Source organism: Varanus komodoensis, unplaced genomic scaffold, assembly GCF_004798865.1.
Source record: "Varanus komodoensis strain SLA01 unplaced genomic scaffold, ASM479886v1 scaffold59_1, whole genome shotgun sequence".
Taxonomy (NCBI): domain Eukaryota; kingdom Metazoa; phylum Chordata; class Lepidosauria; order Squamata; family Varanidae; genus Varanus; species Varanus komodoensis.
Genome location: NW_025336221.1, coordinates 1,899,698 through 1,920,223, shown reverse-complemented (window position 1 = coordinate 1,920,223; position 20,526 = coordinate 1,899,698). Strand labels below are relative to the sequence as shown.

The window sequence follows — 20,526 nt, the reverse complement described above, 5'->3', positions numbered from 1 at the left end:
TTTGGTCCTCTCTTCTTGTTTTATTTTGTTACATCCAATCCTCTGAGAAGAGAGAGACTCAGACTCCCTCAAACTGGGGAACAGAGACAGGAGTGCCGTTGCACCAATCTCCTGCTTGTGGATTTCCTGTGGACAGCAGGTGTGGACAGGGTGCTGGCATCAGTGGACCTCTGGCCTGATCCAGCAGGGCTCTTCCTATGTTTTTAACCTGATCAAGATATGAACAGCTGAACAGTGAAGCAGCATTCCACCTAGCTAAAAGGTAAAGGCGTTACCTTGACATTAAAGTCCAGTCATGTCTGATTCTTGGGGGCAGTGCTTATCTCTGTTTCCTAGCAGAGGGAGCCAGCGTTTGTCCGCAGACAGTTTCCGTGGTCATGTGGCCAGCATGACTAAACACCGAGGTGCAAGGAACATGGTTACCTTCCCACTGAAGTGGTCCCTTTTCATCTACTTGCATTTGCATGCTTTCGAACTGCAAGGTTGGCAGGAGCTGGGATGGAGCAATGGGAACTCACCATGTGTGCACATTCGAACTGGCGACCTTTTGATCAACCAGCCCAGCAGCACAGCAGTTTAATCCACTGCGCCACCTGCATCCCTTCCACCTAGCAAGGCACTGACAAATCCAATTTTGGTTTCTCTTATTTCCTCATTTTTATAATGTGAAGTTTGTTTCTTCCTATTTCAGCATCAGTCTGCAATGTCTGCACAATGTCTGCACATCAGTCTGCAGTCTGCACATTTTCAGGTACATTTCTCCTCCTATACATATTTTGCCTACTGTATAATTTGTAAGCACTTTCCCCTAATAGAAATGGATTTGTATGTTATTTTCACTGATCTATGTATTTTGTAGGCATGTATTTTGACCGGAAAACTGCATTGGAAAATACAGAGAAGTGTGTATACTGAAGTATATAACTGCATTTCAGTGTGCATACTGATTCAGAAAATGTAAACTATATAAATTTGTATTAAAATGAGATGTGAAGTAATTTCTGCCCTATCCTTATTTCAGCACTCATGCATCCCTATGCGAGTACTGTCTATATGCCCCATTGCTTTTAGTGGATTGCTCACCTGCAGAAGAGAAAAGAGAAGCCCTGCTAGCTTAGACCAAGGGCTTCTTTAGTCCTGTGGCTTTTTTCTTACAGTCACCAGCAATGTGCTTCTCGAAAGCCCAAAGGCAGAACATGAAGGCAAGCCTTGTCTTCTGCAGGTGTTGCCCAGCAACTAGTACTGAGAAGCATATTGCTTCCAATTCAAGGCAGCATATAGTCATGACCAGTAGTCACTGACTGCTGAAAGAAGACTGATGGTCCCTTCCAACTGTAGAGGCCTCCCCCATAAATTCATTCCATTTTTACCAATTTGAACTGCTAAAATGAATAGAAAATTTATCCCTAAATCTTTAAAACCTTTGGTAATGCAATGGAGGCAGTCTAGATATTAAAAACTGCAAAACTCATTCCCACTATATTGATTAGATTTAGAATACATTCCTTTTTGAGGAGTGGGAAATGGGTACAACTGGCAGGCTAAACAAAATATTTGAGCATTACTGGGTTGTGAAGTGGAGCGGCCCAGCAGAACTGAAATGCATTTTTCAAACTCATTAACTTCTGTGTTTTAACACACAACAGCAGAGCTGTTTTCAGGAAAATGGAAAATAGCATTTTGGTTGTGGACAAAAACTGAGATGGCGATATCACAAATATAGCAAGCGATTGGCTTCCTTCACTGAGCCACACTTATGTTAAAATGAAACACCCATCTCACTCATCCTCAGATGAGCCATTGGTTTCCATGAGATTTTCTGAAATTCAGGAGCAATACATGATGCACATGAAAACTCACTGGCATATGCAGGGTCACAATGAATTACGAAAACAGTAATGCATTATCTGAAAACAACAACCAGGACCAGTAATCAAAATGCTGAACTGCAAAAATCCAAAAGTAGAATGTTAGGCCTGAAGCCTTCTGCTGCAGCTTTTTCTGCCACGCTCAAAATCAGCTCTGAATTGGCCATGTTGCATTCTCCTTCCTGCCATCTCTGCTCGTATTAAATAAATAGGATGGCTTGAGTCACAGTGTTCACTGAATGAGTTCAGTTGCAGCAGCTGCGCAGTTCTGTTGCCAGCTAGTTGAAGAAACAGTGAATCCTGGATTGAGCAGTAATTGGCAGTTAACTTCAAAGAGAAAATGAAACTTTGGAAGTTTGTTTAGCAGTTTGTTTGAGGTAGTCAAGGCAAAACAAACACAGTTTTAAGCTGAAGCTTCTTTCTGCTTTTAGTTCTTTTCATTAAAAGTAAATGTATCCCATTCCTGTAGAACTATTATTGAATCTGAGAATACTGTTCAGTGAACGCATTAGCACATTATGGAATTTACTCTTTTTATTTGATTAGACTCCAAAAGTATGTCAGTCATTGAACAGAAGTGATGAGGCCCCTGCCCAAATGGCTTAGGATACTAAATCCAACTCAAACTTTTAAAAAGAATCCTGTACAAATTGTCCCAGAATAGTACCGCTTCAGCTGACAAGGAGAAAAGATTGCACTGAATGTATCCTCATGTAAAAAGCTCCCAACATGACATGTAGAAGCCTTTTGATGTTGGGAAGCAGTCAAATATACAACCTTTAATGTGCTTTGCAAAATGTTGCAATTTCCACAAGGACTGTACCACAATTGCCCCCCCCCCCGCCACCCCCACCCATCTCCATTCCAGAAGGTTTGAGTTGGTTCTCAGTTGGTCAAGGGATGAATAGAGGGGAAAATCACACATGAAGACATAAGTACTAAGATTGCGGTAGGGAAAGAGCCAGATGGCAGTACAAACATACAAATTCAAATAATACTACAGTCTAAAAATAGGCTAAAACAGTTTTATATTGTTATCTACTGAAAACCCATTCTGAGTCAGAGAAAATAAGACGATGAAAACAAAGAGGCTTCATCAGAGTATAACAACATATTGTGCACGTCAGGAATCAGTGCTTTTTTAACCATTAAATGAAGACTCCTTGAGAATGTGTTCAATAGTAGCATATAAATCATAAAATAAATGCTTAAATACGCACAAGAGTGGCACTTATGGACTGTGCCCCTGATGTGTAAAAGGAGATTAAGGAGGCCAGTGTGCTGAAGCTTGCAAATTGGCATGTACCCTAGAACTGTGTTCATCACCATAACACTTCATGCTAATTATGCTTAAGCTACAAAATGTTTTAGATCTGCTAGTATGTTTTTCCCCTTAGACTACAAATCAACTTGCTTATGAATATAGTTTACTTGAAAACAAAATGAGTTACAATTTGCAGCTCCTCTGAAAAATATTTACAATTTATGTTAAAACCATGACAACGATTAAAACCTTCTTGAAGTAACCACAAATATCTTCAATTTGGGAGAGGGAGAGGGAGAGGGAGAGGGAGAGAGAGATGCTATTATGCATAATAAAAACTGAATCACAAAATAACAAAACAGGCAATTTGAATTATACCAATAAAATAAGGGATGTAAATCTTGTGTGTACCATTTAAAGAAAAAGGATGGGCAATGAAATAATAACAACAATACTTGTCATCTGGAAGTATTCATGCAAATAAATGCAAGAAAGCACCATGGGAAGCACATGTGTCACTTTTTCTTAGACCATTTGCCCTGGAGTACTATTTAATTTCCTGCTCAGGCTGACTTACATTATTATATAGAGACTGACAGTCAGATAACTAGAGTTTGGTTTGTGTACACCTCGTATTAATTTCATCCTGCATTGTGTGGTGCTAGGACAACCCCAGGCTCACATTTTGTTGTGTAATTTACATATAAATTGACCGATAATCAAGTCCTTCTAAAACACTGTCAAACTGAGGCTGGCAAAAAATGTCCCAAATTACAGCTTCCTGCCTTTTATACTTTTCTTTCTGTAAAATAAAAAAATTGACTGGGGAACTAAATTCCTCCAAATCTGAGTAAGAATAGTCCTGTGGTACTTCTGGACCCCAAATGCGATTAATGCCTTTCAGACTGATGCAAAATGAAGGTTAAAGTAAATGAGGCTTTGGTAGTGATTTAAACTGCAAACCTATAAACACTTACCTGGCATTAAGCCCCATAGGAAACACTGGGTCTTACTTCTGAGTAAACACACATTTGATTGTGCTATGATGAAAACAAGCTGAGTTCTAGGGCTTAGGTCTGCCAATACTAATTCATATCATGCTCATTCTAAGGACTTAAGATACTTCATATATATTGACTGGGATCACACAACACACTACGCCATGGTGGCTTCACATGTTGGCCAAACATGGCCAAGTTCTGTCAGGACAACTTAAGTTTGGCTTTGGAGCCACGCTGGCAAGTCATGGCTTGTTATAGGGTTTGTCACATGCTGGCTTGGTGTATCATTCAAACCAAGACAATCTGAGCCACTGTGGGCAAGACAGCCACCTAGCAAGAGCAGCAACATTCCCAAGCAGCTCTGGGCAAGCATAGATGACAGCCACCTGTGAAGCCCCAGAGGCGCTTGAGGCAGCTGTCACTGGCTTCCCTGTGGCTGTGTTGTGCCATCAAGTCCAAACAGTGTGCACAACACTGACAACTAGGAACATTTCCCCCTTCTAGAGGGTGAGGACTCTTCATCTGCCAGAGTGAAGGTAGCCCCACTCCGGTTTGTCACTGCTGTGCACAAAATGCTCAGAGCAGTTTGAATTTACTATCTTTTCATCCTTATGATACTCTGCAAAGGACAGTATTATTGCTTCAAGTTGTGGATGAAAGGCTGAGGGCTATGGCCACCAAGTGAATTCATGGCAGTATTTGTAATTTATAGAACCACAGAATCTCACAGCTCAGTATTAATGGCTTCAGTCATTATGCTCAATTAGAAATCATATATTTTAATCTCAGCCCAGTCTCCTTATCTCAGATATGGAGGGAATCTTTGTTGGTTATAGACAGACATTGCATGTGTTTAGAAGCTGTGTCACATCTACCAAGACAAAACCAGGGTTCATGTTAAGCCCTAGACAATTCCTGTGAGATGACTGGGTTTGCATAATCGTGGAGAGAGAAATAAGCTATGGGAGTTTATCTCCCTTTGCATAAGTATCCTTGATTTACACTTGAAACCCAAGAATGGTAGCTTGCTGCCTTGGTTAACAAACCACCCCAGAAGCCCATAAATCCTCATGGCAGCAAGTCACCTTCTCCAGCTTTGCACAATATGCCAGGTCACACTGTGCATTACCATGGCCCATGACATGGCTCCCCCTCCCCCTGTGATTATGTGAGAACTCATATTATATTGGGTGCTATCAGGGACAGGTGGCATTGCTGCCATTACGCCAGCATGAGAGAACCATCCAGTATAGTAAGCAGGCAATTAAATGATTTCACTGTTGTTAGGGAAATGCCCCTGAACCTGGAGGCTTCGGCATGTCCAGTGTGCTGGTAGGCTACTACCCAGCAGGGTGGGTGGAATGAATGACTGAAGCTCCTGTAGCTTCATTTCCCCTCTGAACAGGTTTCTGAGCCTGTCTGCGAGGGGTGCTGGCAGGGGTAGGACACAGCTTGGGAAGCTCAGAGGATTGTTTATAATCTGGCCACTCCTCTCTCCTTTCTGTCTGCTGGAAAACCTCCCCAGCACTGCTCTAGTTCTTCCTACAGCAGCTGCAAGGGGCAGAGGTAGGGACAGGAGTGAGGGCTTGGATTCTAATGCCCCTCATCAAAGATCATTGCAGTGCCTGTGCCTCTGAGGGATGGATCAAAGGAACTAGCCTATGTCCCTGGAACACAGGATTGCTCTCTGAAGGGCTCGCCCATTAATGTGTGACCTTTTCCCTGTGTGTACTTAAAACACTGTGTGCTTATTGCGGCTCTTCCCAGATAAACCAGCAGGCTCTTTCAAGGCAGGGTTCTTCTGGATCCAAAGAAATATACAATGAAATATTTGAGCTCACTTAACAAAAGGTACACATTTTCTTCAGAAGAACAAGACACCAGAACGGCTAAGTGCTTTCATTCTCAACCATCTAGAAAGTAAGTGCTGTTTTTATATATCTGGTAATTATTGTGTATCATGTTGACTGGCAGGACTCACCCAACCTAGGCGAATACACCAAAATGAAAGTCATGCCTTTGAGTCGAAAGCCAAACAACTGGTTCTTTAAGAGTGGGATGAACATCAAGCAGTTCTAGAAAATATTAGGAAAAGGTCTGAGTTTTGCTGGAGATGTTGTAGGCGATGCCTCGCACTATTAATCAACCACAGCATCCCATTGTTGGATGGTGGGAAAATAAATCCAAGGCCAGAACCTACCAGATTTTCAAAATATTAGTAACACATATATTAGCCTGACTTTTCTGCTTTTTATTAAGCATCTGGATCCATGCAATTTATTTGCATTAATCACTAATGGATTTGATATTATTCATCGTATCACTTCTAGCTGTAAAACAGTTCTATCTATAGAAGAACTCAGTAAATATGTAGCTATAAAAGTGCACTTGTATTTCTCTAAAAGGCACTAGCTGTGTTTTGTCTAATTCTAAGGAAAGATCTACCCATTCAGAAAGATCAGGCAGTACACCGCTTCTTAAACTTATCATTTCATTAATGGAGGTTGAGAAAGTTTGAAGGCTGAAGCCCCTTCCATGTTAAAAGCAAGGCCCCACACGAAAAGCAAAATACATACAAATCAACACAAAAAAGCAAAATACATACAAAATCAAGAAAAAAGGCAAAAAAAAAAAAAAAACCCAACTCATGCTTGCCAGTAAAAGTCTGAATTGTCTGACGTAAGTCTTCAAACTTCGAAACCTATCATGGAAGAGAGATTTTATTCAATCAGGCAATTCTCTGTCTGCTTTCCGAAGGGACACAGTCCCAGGGAGTTCTTCTAAACACACAGGACTGTTTCCAAGGAACCCTATTTCAGTGACTTGTATTCCTGTGTGCTTTTTTTACCCTTCTAAAACCAGATCACCCACCTGGAAAATCCTCTGTTTGTAGTTAGGCACTTAGTTTTATATAATTCAAAACTGCCAAAAAGAAGAAGCCAAGTAAACCTTAGGAAGCAATATGCTACATAACAGCAAATTCTTGAGATTACGTGAGTTGGAAAGGAATAAAAGTCATCACTCAACACCACAGCATAGCTGCGGTCAAAAAACACTTGCTACTTGACTAGCCTGCCAGCCTAAAGGATCCTTCATTGCCTCTGCAGGAATCTTACTGCCAATGAACTCCAGCTCCTTCTCCTTAAAAAAAGGGTTATTTCAGTGGCTGTGGTATCCTATCTTGAGTAGTCAAGGAACATTGACCCAAAAATTCAGTGGGCTTTATTTAGAAGACATTCTAAGTAAGCTGCAGTGTTATATATAATTGTCACTTGAACTCCTATGTGACACTGTAATGGTCCCAAGCAAACAATTTGAACTCTATTTCAGCTGTCAATTATGGCAGATCCAAGTGAGGTGTTGGGTGTCATGTATTCCATTTGTAACCTCCACCAAGTTTTTAATTCAGGTAGTACCTGGTCTTTAGAGGAAGACACCAATGTCATGGCATCCTAAGATGCTCTGGTACCTCTGACTCCAGTACCTCAAAAGAAGCTATTCTAGGTCCATCTGCTGCAGAGGACCTATGGACAGGATCCCTGACTCAGTCATGGCAGGTGCCTCACCTTAGGAATCAGAGGGGGAGGTTGATGTACCTTTCAACCCCAGGGTATGCTGGTACCAGAAGGTGCAAGCAACTACCCATGAATAGGGGATGCATTTCAAGACCAAGAAAAGCCATGCTCCTTGGAAGTAAGGGGCCTCCTTGAGCCAAGAGAGAATCTTGAAGGCCAGGCTAACAGGTTACAATCGGGCCTAGATGGACTGTGGATGATCAGACTATATAAAATCCCAATTGAAGTCTGCTAGTTGCTAGAACATTAGAAGTCCTTAGATTTATGGTATCCAGAGTCTTGCTCTGCTTCCTACCTTGCACTACTGATCCCTGGACCCCAGCCGATAAGCTGTTCCTGGAATCCTGCCAGCCACTGCACAGCTCCACTGTGCTGGACTTCAACTTTATTTCCTGAGCTTTTTATTGGACCATGTCAACTCTTGGACTGCCTCATTCTGCTTGATCTCAGCTTCTCCCTAAGACCCTGTGTCTCTGGATTCCCCAGATCTCTGACCAATACCATAGCTCTCTGGAACTTGGAGAGCCCCTATCCTGTGGCCTTGCTTCTCCATTTACCTCCTGTTCAGGAACCAAGCCAGGAAAAAAACAAGGCAGGATCATTCACAATTTAGGATTGTACAAAATAACGGCCAGAACATGCTGCCGGAATAGTGAAGCAACCATACCATGGATTCTACCTCAGGATTTTAATGTCTACAACTAGGAAGAAAGTTCAAAACAAATGAATTCTTATACAGTGAAATCTACAAGTCGAGGATCTCTTTCAAAGTCCACCCAAAGTTGAAATTCCACATCATGTTTGGGTTAAATTAACCAATACTAAGTTTACCGCTTGTAGGGGCGCATTTACAGGAAATCAACATTTAACTTCAGTCAAACAAATGCTATGAATGATACATTCCTTGCTTACTTTGTGACTTCTGGAAAGTCCTGGGCTGCATGACACATGTAGTTGAAACATGAAGCATGAGAAGTATGACTCAAGATCATCAAAGCATCTCACTGGAGTCCAAGATCATCCACACTATTGTATTCCTGATCACTTTGTATGGGTGTGAAACCTGGCGAGTGAACAAAGCTGACAGGAAGAAGTGTTGCCTTTGAATCAAGGCATTGGAAGAGAACTTTGTGAATATCCAGGATCAACAGAAAGATGAACAAGTGGATTCTAGATCAAATCAGGCCAGAACTTGCTCAGGAAGCAAAAATGACAAGATGGAAGCTGTTGTACTTCAAGCCCATCATGTGAAGGCAAGACTCACAGGAGAAGACAATGATGCTAGGGAAATGCAGAAGAAGAGGAAGGCCACCTATGAGATAGATCTCTCTACGATTCCATAAAGGAAGCCTGAGCCTTGAGTTCACAAGAGCTGAGCGGGACTGTGAGCGACAGGCCATTCTGGAGGACATTAATTCATAGACTTGCCATACAGGCCACCTGGAGACACCTAACAACAGATTCAGCTCTATGACAAACTGTCATGAATCTGGTCTTCTACTTTCTGTATAGAATGCTATCTGTGCTGTGTCACTTCTGAACACAGCTCCAAAGTCTCCTTTCATCACAATTTAAAAACAAAAACAACTTTGAATTACTTTTGTGTGATTAAACGGCTTGTTTTTCCCGTGTCAAGAATAGCAGGGATGAATCAGAGCCACTAAGAGAATTTTCTAAGCTTCCTTTCCAATTTGAATTTAGGGCGTGTTCCTAGCCACCTTTACTAAACCAAATGACCAAAAGAGAAAAACAAACAAATGAAAACTCCGGTGCTGCCTTCCCCAAACTGCTGGCTCCATATAATGGCTGGGGGTCATCAGTATTAAGGAACAGGGGGACATGTCGGAAGAAGCCTGCTCTAGCAGCCCTAAACATTCAGCATGTTCCTTTTGGTGGTGCTGGGTGGCAGGCCATGGGAGCTGCTGGCCCGTTGGGCATCTTTCCAGTGACAGATGGTCCATGGTCATGTGAAGTCTGTGGGCCATCTTTCTGGCCCTGTTCTGTGGGCAGAGGGGTCCCCAGCAGTCCAGTGGAGGGCCAGTAAGAAGTTGGAAAGACAAGGGAAAACAAGGAGATGCGTGTGGGTGTGTGTAAAGGAGCAAGAGGCAAATCCAACCTAAGCGGTGTGCAGTTGAAAAGGAGCCAAGGGACTGAGCAGGGCCCCCTCTTCTTATAGCCGGACTCCAGGGGGACAGGTGGCACAGCCCAGTCCGAGATGCTGAGCTGTAGAAGTTTCTTCTGACCTAGGCCTTCCGCTGTCGCTTAAGCCCATATGTGTGATGCACAGAGACCACGATGAACATCACATTGGAGGAAGCCTGCTCTAGCAGCCCCAAACATTCAGCATACTCCTCTTACTGATAAACTTGCAAACCAACAATATTCCCAAGTCTTTGGTATCATTCCTGACAGACCAAAGCTACTTATAAATGAGGTCCACTATCAAGGTCATATTAAAGCTGGCTTTCAGTTGAAAAAAACACTTTAACAAGAAACTTACTCGTATTCATTAAAATTTTTAATGAATGATCTCTTGTTACTCACCATTCCCATTTTTATACATAGGAAACTGAGATCAAGATAGATTACTTGCTTAAGTTCAACTGGTGAATCCACAGCAGAACTTTTAAAACATGCCCCATATGGAATACCCTTTCCTGGTCACTGTGTATTAGTATGCAGAGTGCAGCTTTCCTTATAGAAAAACTAGCAATGGTAACTCAAAATTGTAAACCATAAAAGTCATACACTGTTTTCTGGCACAATTAAAATAGGATTGAAATAAAGCCCAGTAAAAAAAATGCCAGGATCAAAGCACAATTTTAAAAAGTGGCCAGTTGGAGAGTAAATGATGTCCCAAACAGCTGCAAATACCATCGAATCCTGGCTCTCTCCCCGTTCCACTGAAGAGCAAGAGAAAAAACACCATCTCTCCAGCTCAGTACAGCTCCCAGTCTTCTGTGCAATGAATCTGGTCGTTGAGATACATATTCGTTTGCAGCAGGGGCCCTGAGCATTTAATTGGCCATTGATGCAAACAGAGCACTAAGCTAAATGGAGGTACAACTTGCCCATGGCCACAGACTGAGTATTAGACAAAGATGGAGCATGAATTTCAAAACATTGACCATCTCCTTTGCTTCCATATTCACTGCAGTAATTTTGCAGAACCAACGGTAACGAGGCTGAAAGACAATTGACCAGCCTAAGGCTACCAACTGAAACAAGGCAGGGTGCATATCTTAATCCCAGAGAGCCAGTCCCCCATTGATTCTCCATCAATTCATCTTTCCCCCAAACATTCATTCCCTCACTTAAATTATTGCATGTATTAACTGTAAACAACTTGGGAACCTATTGGGCATGAAAGGGAACATATGAATTTATAAACAAACAAACAAACATTGGAAGCGTAACCAGGGTGTATATTTCTTAGTTGGGCGCCCCAACTATGGAATGTGCTCCCCAGAGAGGTCCGCCTGGTGCAGTCATTATGTTTTTTGGTGCCAGGTCAATACCTTTTAGTTTAACCAATATTTTAATATGTTTGTTATCTTATGAACCATGCAGATCAACCATGTGGATATTGTGGTGGTGGTAGCAGAAGAGGTTTGCCTTGTCAGCTATAACATGTATGAGGCTTTCTACAATATTTGTGTCACTTGTTGAGGAAGTCTACAGCCACTGAGCAGATAGCTCAACTGCTGTGTGAATCAAAAGCTCTCAGGAAACAGTGGCTCTACATCCTTCTCATCTAAAAAGGCTCATTTTTATCACTCACTTACCAAATTTTCCCCCTTACTGAACAGCCTGACTCTGGAAGATCCTTCCCAAAACTGTTAGAAGCAATTCTATTATGTTCTATTAAGGAGCCAAATGCTTCAATTGTTTCTATGCTATTGGGCACTCCAAGGTAATTAACTATGCCATTTAGAAAGAAAAGCATTACTTTCAATATATTTTTCACTAATGGGAAGACAAAAGCTGTAGAACATCTCATCAGTGCTGGAATATGCACAGTCACTTAATATTCTTACCAAAAATTCACTCTCTTCTTTTCAAACAACTATACTCACTTTCTTTCAGTTTTGTTTACATGCCTTTTCTATATTCCTTGTTCTTCCTTCCACTTCCTGTTTTCAGCTGTTCAAATCATTTCAATTATCTGTGCCTTGCCATGGCAGCTACATGCTCACCTTTGTACCTTTCTGAGACAGTGCCTAATTACTAAGGGTAAGCTTCGGCATTAACCTCTAATCTACTTTTCATGCCCTCTCTGGCAATTTTTTGGTAATTCAAAACTCCCTCCACCTTTTCTATCATTCCAGTGGAATAAAATAAATGAAAAATGCTCTAGCAAATTATTGCAGCCCGCATTTCATTAACTTATCATATTCCAAATTTTGTTGCATACACATATTTAACACTGTGACATCAAATATTCCTGGTTGGTACAAAGTCACTATGCAAACACCTATTTGCTGTTACATACTTTCCAGGTACAATATAGAATTATTAATAGCTGAGCTCACAGGAATGTTACAAGAATCACTGAGATAACATATATAAAAAGTGTTACCACAGGAAATCCATGCTATGTATATTAAATATTATTACTAATTAATTTTATAACTAAGCTGCAAAGCTTTTGACACAATACAATAATTATTACTAAATCATATTTCTACAAAGCTGGTCTTGCTACTCCAGCTGAAGCTAAATAGGCTCCAGTTTCATAAACTGTCCATTGAAAAGCGATAGGATTTTCCCAGTTTAATGAGCTTTGTTTTGAATTAGATCATACTCTTTTTCATATTTATGAGTGTGCAGTAATATCAATGAACTACATATAAAACTGGATCCCATTTTATCGAGAATGAAGAAGGCTTTCTCTTATGTTTTATAAAACAGAATGCCTATGTTGCAGAGGCACTTGATCAGCCAAGGCGGGGTGCATTTTCAGCGGCAGCTCTAGGACAAACTGGTCAGGAAGATGGTAGCTCTGTGCTAAGGCATATGCCAAGCGTTCTTTCCTGCATGGAGTGGCAAGAGTGCTTCCAAGGTTCTTCATATTAATCTAGTAGATATGATCCCATGCATGTGAGTGTTCCAAGTCCATGAAAAAGAAGCAAGTAGATCCACACCAAATCTAATATCTCCCTTACACAGGTTTATAACTGGAGAAAGGGACACAACAGGACAAGTAACAGAAGCATTGGAATCACCATGTTTTTGGTTTAGTGTGTGATTCATGGTAGGTAGCACGTGAGAAAGAATGCTATAGAAATCAAAGGGAAGCATGGGAAAGTAGTGATAGTGACAGAAATGCTGAAACAATTCCTTTTATTCTGACCTCACTGTGTCTGTGTACTCCCAAGAGGAGGTGCTGAAATTTTGGCTGAGTACTAATTTTTTTAATCTATTCACGTAGATCTAAAATAATATTAGTGGGGAACAGGCAACAATAAAATTCTACTTGAATTTAATTATGTTCTATGTGTATAAAAACTACTATGCAGAACTCGAGAGAGCAAGAGTGAAGAAAGAAAATTTCCTACTACATAGGAAGCCTTGGACATAAATTACAGATTACCTCTTCAGCAGAAATCCAGCCCACAGAGGATGGAGGATGACTACACAACTGCTGAAGCAACAGAAAGTACCAGGGAACTTATTATCAGTGCTTCTATTTGATGAGATAAGATCACTCTAAATTCCACATTTCTTAATATACGATTCCCAATGTTCTCAATACCTAGAAGGAAATGGGTGCCAAGAACAATTGACAGGAAAGTCGTATGCTTTCAAAGGATAAAACACAATTATACCTGAAGACTTTGTCTTCTGCATTTTGGGTTACATCAAGTTTTAGTGAAGGAAGGGCCTGATAATCTGGCTGGAAGAGTGAAAAGCCAGAAAGGAGCAGGAGGAGGAGTAAAATGGAAGGATACTGAACTCACCTAGCTTTATAGCACCACAACAAACCAGACTGTAAGTAAGTTGGAAAGGAGGCAGTCTAGGGATGTGAGGCAAACTATTACTACTACTTTTTATTCTTTTCATAGTGCCTTCATTGTTCTGGGTTAAGCACAGAGCTCTACGGTCCATGTACAATGTACAAAAATACTTAATCAAACAAATGAAGACAAATGTATATACAAGAGTTCAAGTTTCAATTCCTAAAGTCTATCTGGTATTGTTTTGTTTCCTCTCTGGACTACAACCTTGAGATTACAAAAGAACATAAGATTTGTCTAAACCAGCATCCCATATCCAAAGGTAGCTACAATCATTTCTGGGAAACTCCGAAGCAGATCATGATGGTAATGCCCATCCCCTTGTCTGTCCTTAACATCTAATAAACACAGGTCTCCAAACAGTCTTCCAGCTATTACGATACAGGATTATGCTCAACCTCTTTGATCCATTTATTCTAATTTTATACCATGAAAAGCTGCATCCCGTGACAGGTATAGATTATGCAGGATAAACAAGTGTGTATATATTTGCTTGTTGTCTTTCACTGATGATACAGTTTTGAGCCTTCCAGTGCCTAGCAAGAGCCACCTTGCCAGCAAGCAACAAAGTCAAGATAACAAATTAGCTGGATCCAATAAAGGGTGACTGGAACTCTCCCCACTATGGTCCTCCAAGGGACTGTTTTGGAATGGTGTGGCAGGACAGAGTTGACGCAGAACAAGGAAACTGGGAGAATTTGGTGGCACTGCCTTCCACAAGTGGGAGTATTTACTCAATCATGCAACACATGTCTGGATCCAAGCCATGATACCTGACTGAAATTTGATATTATCTAAACTAGTAAGACAGATAGCAGGAGTATCTATTATAACATTAAGCCTGATGATATGGTGTATTTTATTTCTAACCTGCCCCTAATTGTGCTTCCTTTAAGAATAAGGCATGGCAAATGTTCCCATGATTAGTAAATTTTCAAATGATACATCCAAGTTGTCTTAGAAAAAAATGATTTAACTGGCATGGATACAGAAAAGTGAGGCTGAACACGAAAAACCAATGGTCATTAAAAAATATACTTGAGTAAGTTGGAATCATAAATGCTTGACTGGCAAACACAGGGTACCATTGAATCATAGTTCTTTTGCAATTATCACTTCTGTTTTCATTTTGCACTTTGGAATAAAATGGAATAGTTATTTTTAAATGGATGTCATTATATTTCTACGCAATCCCCTCACATATACATAACCCCTTCCTTGTATTCTAATTTATTAAAAAAGAGTCATCGACAACTTTGAACATGATACTGGAATTTACCCTTCCTGTCTCAATAATATTTTCAATAACATTCATGAATTATATATAATTGGTAATTTTCCCTTCTTTAAGACTCTTTGGGGACTTGACTTCATTGCTCATTAAAGGTTTTCAGAGATCTAAAGAAGGAGTTGTAGAATATCTTTGCTATTTTCTATGTTCAGGCTGCGATCCTTCTTTGATTAGTGTCTTTCCCCAAGCTATATTTGTATGGAACACTACCTCTGATTGGCAGTTCAAGTCTATACGTCCAGCTACTTTCTAGCCACATGGATTGTTTGCTCTTCATTGTTTCTCAAGTTTGAACCTAAATCTATCTATCTATCTTTCTTTCTTTCTTTCTTTCTTTCTTTCTTTCTTTCTTTCTTTCTTTCTTTTTAGCAGAAACACCCTTGTTGGAGAGTTCTTTATTCCCTCCTACTTAGAGTCTACTGGCTACTTCTGAATGTATGCTTCAGCTACTTAACTGAAGTACAAATAAATCAATAGAGTTTGGTATTGTGCAGACTCCGACACTGCTGTGTTGTTTATTTCCGATTAGGAAGATAACTTACTGAGAGAGGAATGATAAAACTACTGAATTCTATATACTTCTTCACTCTATTGCAGAGGGCACCTTCTTACTTTGTGAAGTAGCCAGGAATCTTTTGTGATCTTATGCTAGGGCTATAAGAGTTAGTACTGCATTGTCTCATCTTACTCAGCTTCTGGTTTTGTGGCAATTATACTGTCTACTTCTTAGAAATAAGTATTATCTGTGTGGTCCATGATTTAAACCTTTGTGGGAAAGCTCATAGCTTGGTAGAGAACATAGTAGCAAAGCATACAGAAGTTCCCCATTTCTTCTCTCCCTTCTGTTGGATCAAAGCTCAGAGCAAGAAAAATAAAAGTTTCCTTCTGAAAATAGAACAAAAAATTCAAGGACATCACATTGTCATAGACCTTCTAGGTGAGGTCAGCACTGCAGTTTTTGGAAACCACTAAAAACTGTTGCATATATAAAACAAAGATATGACTAAAAAATCAGGAACTAATTAAGACAGAACAGCCAAACGACACATGGACATTATGGCCAAAATGTAAAGGAAATGCACATCATATGTGCTAAAAGAGAATGGCTTTAAAAAGAGCAATTTGTGTCCCTAACCTTAAACAAGACGTTTAAGATACACTGAAAATTTGCTCCTTAGTGTTTAAACCTTTGCTGAAATCAATTCAAGGTATAGCAATGCTTTAGAAAAGGGGCGGGAACCTGTTATTCCCTCCTTTCCCAGCTGTTTTGTACTCCAGCTCCCAACAGCTCCAGCTAGCATGGCCAGTGGTCAAGGAGGATGAAGAGCTGGAGTTCAGCAAGCACCGTTGTTCTGGGCTGCAGCTCCCCTCGCTGCTTCAGAGGGGAGTCAGCCAGTCCAGCAGCAACTGCCATACAGATGGCAGCCATCAGCGTTCCACGTTTTCCTGCTACAAATCACTTCCTTAGTCTGCAGCAGCCAATGGCTCATCACTGTTTAAAATAGAAAGGAAATGTTATGATAAACAAGCTATCGCATAGAAGCCATTCAAGGAGATGTGTAAAAATAGTTCTATGAAGAACTTACTTTTCCTCATTTGGGAAGGCATAGTAATGTCTGGTAATTTTGCCTAGCAACACCAATGTTTTTAAAAGGACATGCATGCGCAGTGTGGTGAAAGTGAATGATTTATAAGCAATTAAGATGAAAAAGTTTCAATTAAGATGAAAAAGTTTGTTAATTTGAGGGATATTATATTATATCCATTATACTGTGGCCACGTGTATTGAAGCCCTCATGGGTTGTCTTGCAAAGTGTCTCTCTCTCTCAGACAAATTGTATCAAATAATTCACTGTAAGAAAACAAGTACTGAATTCTTTCCCTTTCACATCCCACAAATGCTTTTAGTTCCTACCAATGCTCCAGATCCATTTTGCAAGAGAGACGGACCCACTGGGGCTTCAGTGCATGTGGCTGCAGTGTAATGTGTAGTTTGTCAAACATGAGCACTAAGTCTCATCTAAAGAAGAGACAAACATGGAGAACTAAGATACCACCCAACAAGAAATAATGAGAAACAGCCTTGTATTTTTAATTAAAAACACAACATTTTTTCATGTCTCATTCATTTGTTTGTTGTTGTTATAGAATCAAAACACAAGACTTTTCCTTTTAATGAAAAACATCAGCCATTTAAACCTGTTTTTTTTCTTTCAAGCAGACTTGTAAAGGCCCAAGAAACTGCCTTTTGTGATTCTGCCAAGGCAAATTTTGAACCTTTATAAAATGTGGTATCAAAACAATTGTATTTGGTACAAGTAGGAAAAAAGGCCCAAGGAAGTACCTTGATGATCACGCTGCTTAATCAGTTGATCTGCAACTGGCTAGTATTATTGCCTTCTCTATGATCTGATCTGTTTGTAGCTAGTCTGGCTAAGGATCAACAGTGATGTGGAGTTGTCATTTCAAGGCTATCATATTCTTTTGAGGGGGAGCTCAAACTAAAGGATATACTCAAACAGGGAAAACCCTGCAACAAATTATTTTAGCTACCCTCCATCTCACTCTTTAATCTGAATCACCTAATGAGTGGGGGTATCATCAGTACAAATAAATATTTGGGCAAATCCCTGATAAATTAACTGGAAGCTTTCTAAATATTAATGACTTACAGCACTGCAGAAGTGTCCTACATTTGGAGTTACAACCCTACCTGGACAGAGAGAGCCTAGCTACAGTAATCCATGCTCTGGTAACCACTTGCTTGGATTCCTGAAATGTGCTGCACATGGGCTTGCCTTCAAAAAAGATCCAGAAACTTCAGCTGATCCAAAACAGGGCAGCAAGTCTGTTACAGGAGACCGGCTCACAGGAACATAGCACGTCAGTTCTCTTCCAGCTGCACTGGCTGCCAGTTGAAGTCCAGGTCGGATTTAAAGTGCTATTACTAAGCTTCAAAGCCCTAAATGGCTTGATGCCAAGTTACTGGAAGACTCACCTCATCCCATATGTACCTACTCATCATTACAGGCTGTTCTCCAGGAGCCCCTTCTGAAGGATGTGAGGCAGGTGGCTATTAAGAGGAGGGCCTTTTCAGTTGTGGCACCCTGGCTGTGAAATGAGCTTCCGAAAGAGGCATACCTGGCGGCTTTGTATTATTTTTATTCTCTCACCATTCTAACAGTTAAATTTTTAACTTCATTTTTAATATTGAATTTTATTCTGTACCGCTGCTATGCTTCTATGCGGACTCATTTGCAATTGCTATTATTTGTGTTGTTTTAAGTTAATTTTATCTTTTCTGTGTTTGTGTGTGTTTTTAATTTTTTTCTTAACTTTGGTTAACCACTCAGAGAGCCTTGGCTATTGGACAGTAGGAAAAAATGAAATAAATAAATAGCCAATCTAATGGTGCGAGGGGGAGACACAACTTTCTTAACCATTCTTCTGTCCTAAATACTAGATCTGAAACTTGTTTTTACTTAAGTTATTTGCAGTTTTAGCTCAGAGCCCACTCTCTATGAGTCTGGGCTTGGAACCACAGAGACAGACTCTTCATATTACTTTACACATAGTAGGTCAAATTCAACATTTTTCACTGCAGTCAGTTCACAATTTAAGGACTGATCTATATACATGCAGAAAAATTGGGTGATTATGTCACATTTAAAAGCTCTTGGATGAATTTTTAGCTAAACCATTACAAGATACCTTTACACTTCTGCTTTTTCTCTAGAGCTTAGGGTGACACACAACATTATTCTCTCTCCCTCTGCACTTCTTAATATTATCTTCTCAGTTACGCTGTGAAGCAGGCTAGGTTGACTGACCCAATCCTGAATGGGTACTTGAATCCATTTCCTGCCAGGCCAAGAACGACATGCTAAATATCCCACTATTGGCTCTACTGTTGTACAAGATGACACAAGGTTAAAATGCTACATGAAATGGAAGATATACTCATGATGAAAATGTTAAACCAGGAATGGAAAATTGGTTAACTTTCTCAAATAATACATCACACATTCAGAAAGATCCCCCTCCTTTAAATGTGAGAACATCCACAGCATGATCTATTTAAAGATTTTAAATATAAAATGTACTTGTAAATCATTTCTTTATCAAAAGCACAAAAGCACAGTGTGAAAAAGTGATCCAATCCTTACTTCAGAGTTACTGCTAAACCATGCTTGGCAGTTTGACAGAGCAAGAATAATCTTTAAGCTTCCATGTTCCCTTCCTTTCCCCTTCCTTACAAAAGGCAGAAAATTATAGTACTGGAAGAATTTCAACTTTTTTTTCTTCATATGGAGACACTATGGTTTGTTCAAATTGTTGTTATTCCTGTGTAGAAATTATTTAGTATCTTGGTTTGTAAACAATGGTTTGAATCTACATTTTCTGTATTTCTGTATTCATACATCATGGAAAACTTATTTGAACAAAACTGCAGATAGTTTAACATCATCTCATACATGAAGAGAGAGCATGTGAGGCTGAAACTCATGTATGTTTATCCTTGCCACACTAAACCATGGCTCATCTAACCCTATCATAGTTCATTTTTAGAACTACTTAATGTATAACATAGGCCAAGGAAAGAAACTTTACAACAAATATTATTCTATCTCCACATGAAAATTTTATTTAGAATTTATAGCTTTCCTGAAAGTTGCTAAACTACCCCAACCTGAATAAATGCATGAAAATGTATATTGCAAACAGTACTGTCATGCAGAAATAAATATTTATCAAATCGAACAACCTAATGATACAACTGAAAATAGCTGAGATAGTGAGCTGAAAAGATGGCATTGCCTCAAGATACAGTTTAATTCTTGTTCATTAACGGAGACAAATAAAAATTCACAAAAAATTCAGCAAAAAATTGCAGCTCTATGTTCAAGCAAGAAACGGGTTTCTTTGGGTACTTGTACACACGCACACACACACACTCAGGATCACCCACTGACACATTCTCCCTGCCCAAGAGCAAAAACCTATCAGGCAAAAACAGTATACCTGTTCCTGTGTCTCCAGATCTTTTTGTTGCAACTTCTTTTCTGCAGCATGAGCCCGGCTGCCATAGCTTTCAATCTCATTTTGCAAGTCCTGAAACAAGATTAAAACACAGTAGACACAAATGTTATTTAGATGGGAAAGAAACAAAATAGAATGGCAGAATAGAATGTATCTTCTCAATTCCACCATGACAGTTACCAAGTATGCTTGACAGCTTGTAACAAGAGCACCTGCCATTCACTTTCCTTTTAGAGAGTAGCTAATTCATTTCTACTGCAGGACTGACCATAGTTCTGCTGGTTAAAACAAGTCACAGTAGGTTGCTGTAAGACTGCTCCTGATAGCAGTGGTTTAGGACCTGGATACCTGAAGGCGTCTCCTTCCCTATGTGCCAGTCTGCCCCTTAAGATCTGGATCAGAGGTCCTTCTTCAGGAGTCCTCTTTGAAAAAGAGTAGGAGAGTGGCTACCTGGTGAAGGGCCTTCTCTG

General features: G+C 40.1%; 1 protein-coding gene across 11 annotated transcripts in view; it reads right to left on the bottom strand.

The window, feature by feature from the left end:
• CEP112 (centrosomal protein 112) overlaps nucleotides 1-20,526 on the bottom strand; it is a 289,816-nt gene that overhangs the window by 8,437 nt on the left and 260,853 nt on the right. For all 11 annotated transcript variants that reach the window (XR_006416568.1, XM_044449448.1, XM_044449445.1 and 8 more), the window contains one exon: nucleotides 20,039-20,128. Coding sequence is in view for 10 of the 11 variants with exons in the window: in XM_044449448.1 (XP_044305383.1) it covers nucleotides 20,039-20,128 (90 nt within the window). In the remaining variant the exon portion in view is untranslated. The remainder of the gene's footprint in view (nucleotides 1-20,038; nucleotides 20,129-20,526) is intronic.